Here is a 5951-nt window from a genome sequence, read left to right as displayed (position 1 = left end):
AGGAATGAGGAATAAATAGTCACCATGGAGAAAGATGGTCTTGATTGGGGTGGGCTGGGCTGGGCTAGGAGCCTGAGCAAGGGGTGCTGGGTTCTGGTGGCAAAGGGGATCGGGATTCTCGGTCTTCCCAAACCTATATGATGGAAAGCTGGGTCCACACTGGCCCTTCTCACTAGAATGGAGGGTCCCTATGTCTCCCTGCTCTTCGTCACGGCCTCCTCCCAACAGACCCCCCCTTGGCCTTAACATCCTGCCGCCAGGCTTCTTCCTCTAGGCCCCACTGCAATGCTTCTAAGGGTCACTGGAGGCAGGCAGCCCCATGCCCACATGCCTTCCCTAACACCTCTCAGGGCCAAGGCCCTGACAACCCCCTTCCCGACCCCAGCTGAGTGAGGACAAGTGGCTGGCTCAGTCCCGACAGATGCCCACACAGACCTCAGCTCCAAAGCCTTGGGCTTCCCTGCCTGCCCTCTGGGGTTTCCCCTCCACACCTGGTGCTCATTAGGACAAAAATGCCCATCACCTGCGGGCAGGTGAGCCAGGTCCGACAGCATGGGTCAGATGGAGGGGGCACTGCACACGGGCCATCAACACCACCTCTCAAAGGCCCTGGTGCCGCCACCGCTCCTCAAGGCGGGAATGTGATTCTAGAGAGAGGCACAGAGTCAGCAGCCAGAGGCACACACCAGGTAAGAGCGGCCCTTCCTTAGTGCCAGGCTCTTCTGCTAAACCAGGTAACCAGCCGCACAGCCCTGAGCCTCCCTCCTCGACTGGGTAGCTGTGGCAGCTGTGGGGTGCGGGAGGGGGTCTGGGGAGGCCCCTATGTCAATAACCAGAGCCGGAATGCACAGATGGATCATCCCTCTCACTCCCCAAGCCTCGCCCCACACATTTTTCTGGCTGGGAAGCAAGTCTGAGGCCTGGGCTGTTCTCCACACCCCTCCCTCCACACCCCTCCTCAGGGCACAGGGGCTGCCATTTCCAGGGTGCTAGAGGGAAGGAGAATGCTGACAGCAGGGACAAACAAGTGGCAGTTGGGGGAGAGGGGCACACAGACCATGGGGAGGGACGGGCGGCTCCTCCGCTGCTCTGAGGAAGCTCCAGGGCCTAGTCCAGGGCATTGGGAAAGGGGATGGGGGGCCGAGAGGAGGAAGCCAGATGCAACCTTTTTATTTTCCTGCGCAGTCTGAAGGGCCCCCATCCTACGCAGCCAGGCCCTGGGGGCAGCGGGAGCCACAGGTGCAGAGGGCGCAGCCCCCAGGGAGGGGTGTGGGAGAGGCCCCCGGAGGGCATGCCTGCAGGCCCAAGAATCAGGAAGAGCCACTGCTGCTTTCTTCCTCCTCCAAACCCCATCACTTCCAGTGGCCTCCAGCAGGGTTATCATGTCCATGCCCAGGCGGGCCTGTGGTGAAGCCTCTGGCGGCCTCTGGGCCTGGGCCAGTAGGGGAAGAGGGCTCCTTAGGGCCTCCAGAAGCTGGGAGCATCCCCGGTGGGGACGACACTGGGTGTGTGCAGCCCAACTCACAGAGCCTGAGCGGGAAGAGCAGTCTCAAAGCCGCCTGTCAGAGCTGCTGGGCTGTGGGCAGGGCGGGGTGTGCTTACGGGGTGTGCCTCCCAGGTGGGGCAGGGCCACAGACAGGAGCAGGGACACAGGGTCAAGTCCTTGGGTTTTCCAGGCAGAGAAAGAAGCCAAGTTCAGCTGCTCCGCTCTACACTGGCTGAGGGTGTGGAGGGAGGACAGGAAGGCAGCCACAGCCTCTCTCAAAAGGGTCGCCCGGAAGAAGGGTCACCTTAGCCCCACACCCAGACACCAGTTCTCCAGTATCTGTCCAGGGGGGCCAGAGACAAGAGACCCAAAAACAGGAGGTGTCCCTGTGTAGGCTGAAGAGACAGTTGCTGAGGGCCAGTCCTTCCCCAAACCCGGAGACCACACTATGTGGTGTGTCCGGCATGGGGAAGGCAGCCACCCCTGCCACCCAGGTAGGGTCCTTCCTGTCTTCCAGGTACCAAAGGGAAACTGAGGCCCCAGGACCTCCCTGCCCCGAGGGGGCCGGGCACGGGCAGCTAGACTTTCTTGGGTCTTCGGCCGACTTGGTAATAGTAGTAAATGCTGATGGCGACAAAAAGGAGGCTGGCCAGGTGCAGCAGGATTCCCAGGGAAACCAGGCCCGTCTCGGCCAGCGTGGCAGTGACCACTGTGGGAGACAGTTGGAGGGGAACAGAGGTCAGAGAGTGGGGGTACGCCCTACCCCCCACCCTGAGCCGGGGGTCCTTCCCTACCCACACACCTGGATAAGCTATGCCCACGTGGCAGGCAGAGGGGTGCAGGGGGCATGTGGACACACTGGGTGTGCTGTCACACCTGTGCTGGGCACACACTTTTATTCAGGAAGATACAGGTATATGTGGGGTGTGTGGGCACAGGTGTGCAGGCCCAGATATTAAACACAGCCACACCAGGCCCTCCCCCTCGGGCAGCTTTTCCTCTCTGGAAACCCAAGTACCAAGAGTTGGAAGGTGAAGGGGAGAGGGGGCAAAACCACCTTCACCCTCATATACCCCATCAGTCTCTCCCTTGCCCCGCTGGCCACCTCAGCACTCACCCAAGAACTGGACGCCGAAGTAGCAAGCTTCCGTGAGCAGCGTCCACCGAATGATCACTTTCTCGGCCGTGTAGAGAGCGTTCCACATGATCAGAGAGATGCCTGGGTGTGAGCGGGCAGACGGGGTGGGCCGCCTGCTCGCCCACCTGGTGGCCTCCTCCTTTTTCTCTGACCCAAAAGACAGTCAGGATCCTGACTTCTGCCACCCCAGACTCACTCACGGCTCAAATGCAAACTCACCCACCGCTCCCCATCCCATCCCCGCCAGGCTCAATGCTGCGCCTCAGCCAATAAGCTCACTCTCGCTCCTGTAACTTCCCAGGCCCTCCGGGACACTGGGCAGGTCCCGTCCCCTCCCGGGGACTCAATCTCCGTAAAATGGGAGAACTGAGCCTGGACAACCCACCCTCTCCAGGTTCTCTCTCAAGTCAGCACTGGCAGAGCCCTGAGTTCACGGGCGTTTTCTCTCCAAATGGACGCCCGCAGACAGGAAGCCTGAGGCCATAAGGAGTCACAGGGAATTTCCTGGCGGCAGGTAGGCAAACTGGGCTTTCTAGTGGAAGAACCACAAGCCCCGCTCAAGAGGGTCTGCTGGCTCGTTCATTTCGTTGCAACAGCCCTAACCCCAGAGCGCCCGTTCTCCCTTCCTGGGTGAAGAGCTTGCAGCCTCCCCAGCTCCACCACCCCAGGCCCCATATACTGAGCTGGCCTTCGGAGGTAGAGCAGAAGCAGCATCAGCTTGAGTCTGAGGAAACTGGGTGCAAAGGTCCAGTTTGGGGACCACATGGGGTGGTGTGGTTAGATCCAGGGCCCACAGCAGGAGGTAGAAGAGGCAGCTTTTTAGGAAGGGAAGCAGGAGTCACCCCATGGAAGACTCTAAATGCCAGGGAGGAGCTGGGCCTCTATGCTACAGAAAACAGGGAGCAATAGACTGTCTTGGAGATGAAGGACACCACCTGTACTAGTTTTAAAAGTTGTCACTCTGTGCGACTCGGCTTAGAGGGGAAACAGAAGTGGTTCAAATGAGAAGACCAAGCGTGTGAGAGGCTTTGCCTTATGAGGCCCTGGAGAGCAGGGTTTGGGCCCATTCCTCTCTGTACCCCAAAGCTTGGGGGTGGGGGGGAATTTGCCCCAGATGATGGCAAAAGCAAACCCAGCCACGGGTGCACTCCACGAGTGCTCACAAGATGGCAGCACGCACCCAGCAAGAGACAGACTCCTCGGCAGACACAGGGCTAAGGGAACCCTGCATAGAGGAAACCCCGGGCGTTCCCCTCAGCCCAGGTTGGTCCCATCACCTCCCTCAGAGCCCATCCCAGGGACACTCACTGAGGAGGGCACCACCATAGAGGCGGATGGGAGTCTTGCTGGTCACCTGGGCTCCATCAAACACGGCGTCATAGAGCTGGTCTGGAAAGGCAAGGGCCTGTAGACAGTGGGTGCGAGGTTCAGGGTGAGGGGTCATCTTTACCCCAAGAGTGGGGCTGAAGTCCCTGGGGCAGTGCAGGGTCAGAATCTTGACTGCCCTGTTCTCACCCCTCCAGGCTGGACCGAAGGCTCTGGACCTCCCAGGGGTGGGGAGAGGAGTGGAGTCAGGACCAGGGGACAGGGTCGCTCCAGGGCAGCACACAGATAGGCGTGAGTGTCGGGAGCCGGGAAAGTAGAAGCAGCCAGAGCGCCCTGACAGAGGGGCCTGAGCAGGCAATGCCGGAAAGGCAGCAGGGCCCCCAGTGAGCGGTCCAGAGGAGGGCTGGGGGAACCAGAACCAAGGCCAGGTCCAGGGGTAAGGGGGGACTCACCATGATGGCGATGCCAGAGAAGAGCACAGCAGATATGAGCTGCCAGACCCTAGGGGGCGTGCAGAGGGAGGTCACAGCCAGACCCCTGAGGCTGCCCCCATCCCAGAGGATCCCTCCCCTCACCAGCCAAGATGCCCGGGGATGGATGGTTTCCAGGGAAGGAGTGAGATGGGATGGAATGGAGAGTAAGGCGGTTCAGGGGCAAGGCTGAGGGGGTGGCAGCTTGGGCAGCCCCTCCTATAACCTTCCACAAACCAAAGTCAAGTGTAAATGCTCACCTGAGCCCCAGAGGCTCCCGAACAGCAAACTTGATTTCATTGCCCAAGACCTGGCTGATCTGCAGACACAGAGGGTGGGGGCAGCCAGGTAAAGAAAGCTCTCTGCACATCCAACCCACCTGCACAGCCCACCTCCACCCCGGGGCCCCTGCATGCCCAAGGACCACCAAGTCCCCGGCTGTGAGGGTCACACTGAGGCATCAGCTCCAGAGCTTGAGGGAAGCTAAAAATACACTGGCTGAGAACAAAGGTGCAGGGGCCTATGGACCTGGGCTCAAAGCCTGGTCCGCCACTCACTGGTGTGGCCTCAAGCAAGTTCCTTCTGTTCTCTGAGCCTGTTTCTCCATCTACAAAATGGGCTAGTAGCTGGGTCTCCATCTCGCAGGGGTCAGCAAGATTAAATAATGCTGATAAAGCAGAAGGTGTGATATTGGATATATATAATAAGCACTCAATGAATTCAAACAATGTACTTTCCTTTTTGTTATTATTCCCCAAATTCTCCACTAAGATTCTGAGAAAATAAGCTCAGTCCTGGGGTTCCTGCAGTTATCTGGGCCTGTTACTCTTCTCCCCAAATGGCATCCCACACCTGGCTCCCGCACTTGGAGCTATAGGCAGATCCCTGGACTTGGCCGGCTCCAGGGCCCTCCTCTGAGGCCCACCTTGGATCGGTGAACCTCCCCATCATCGTCCTCGCCTCCCACACCCAAGATCTTGCGGGTCTTCAGGCGGCTCACGAGGTCCGTCTGGCTGTGCTTCTTCATGAGAGGTGGGGGCTGCTTGGCCGCCATCTTGTCCTGGAGGTGCAGAGGTACTGAGGGGAGACAAAGGGCTAAGGGAAGGGGCCTGCCCAGCTTTCAGCCCTGGGGAGGTGGAGGAGGGCAGACCTAGGCCCAGGATCTGCTGAGCCTCCCGCTAGGGGCAGCAGGCAGAACGCCAGACAGGTAATCTGAGGGCTCAGATGCAGGCTCAGCTCCCTCAGCACCCAACTTCATGACAAAATGGGCCAAGTCACTGCCCCTTTCTGGCTTCAGCTTCCTCATCTACAAAATGGGTTGGGACGGATCTCCCAAGGCCTGTCAGCATTGCCACCCAGAAGAGGAAAGGATCTGCCCACACCTGGACCCTGAGTTCTGGGGTACAGGACCACCACTGAATTATACTGTCCAGATAATTCCTGCTGCCCAGCAGGAATTCCTGCTCCCTCCCTCGGACACCCAGACAACCTCCTTCAAACCTGCCAGGACTGAAAGAAAGCCCGTGGGTGG

General features: G+C 59.4%; 1 protein-coding gene across 1 annotated transcript; it reads right to left on the bottom strand.

The window, feature by feature from the left end:
* Window positions 1–2064: 2064 nt before the first annotated feature.
* TP53I11 (tumor protein p53 inducible protein 11) lies at window positions 2065–5474 on the bottom strand (the record flags this gene model as incomplete). Its single annotated transcript, XM_084236007.1, has 6 exons — window positions 2065–2195; window positions 2604–2705; window positions 3933–4029; window positions 4403–4451; window positions 4681–4739; window positions 5346–5474. The coding sequence occupies 6 exons, from the start codon at window positions 5472–5474 to the stop codon at window positions 2065–2067; spliced, it is 567 nt and encodes a 188-aa protein (XP_084092133.1).
* Window positions 5475–5951: the final 477 nt, after the last annotated feature.

Source organism: Talpa europaea (assembly GCF_964194135.1).
Source record: "Talpa europaea genome assembly, chromosome: 1".
In the NCBI taxonomy this organism is placed as follows: domain Eukaryota; kingdom Metazoa; phylum Chordata; class Mammalia; order Eulipotyphla; family Talpidae; genus Talpa; species Talpa europaea.
The sequence above is the reverse complement of the archived record's forward strand: the minus strand, read 5'-3'. Positions and strand labels throughout refer to the sequence as shown.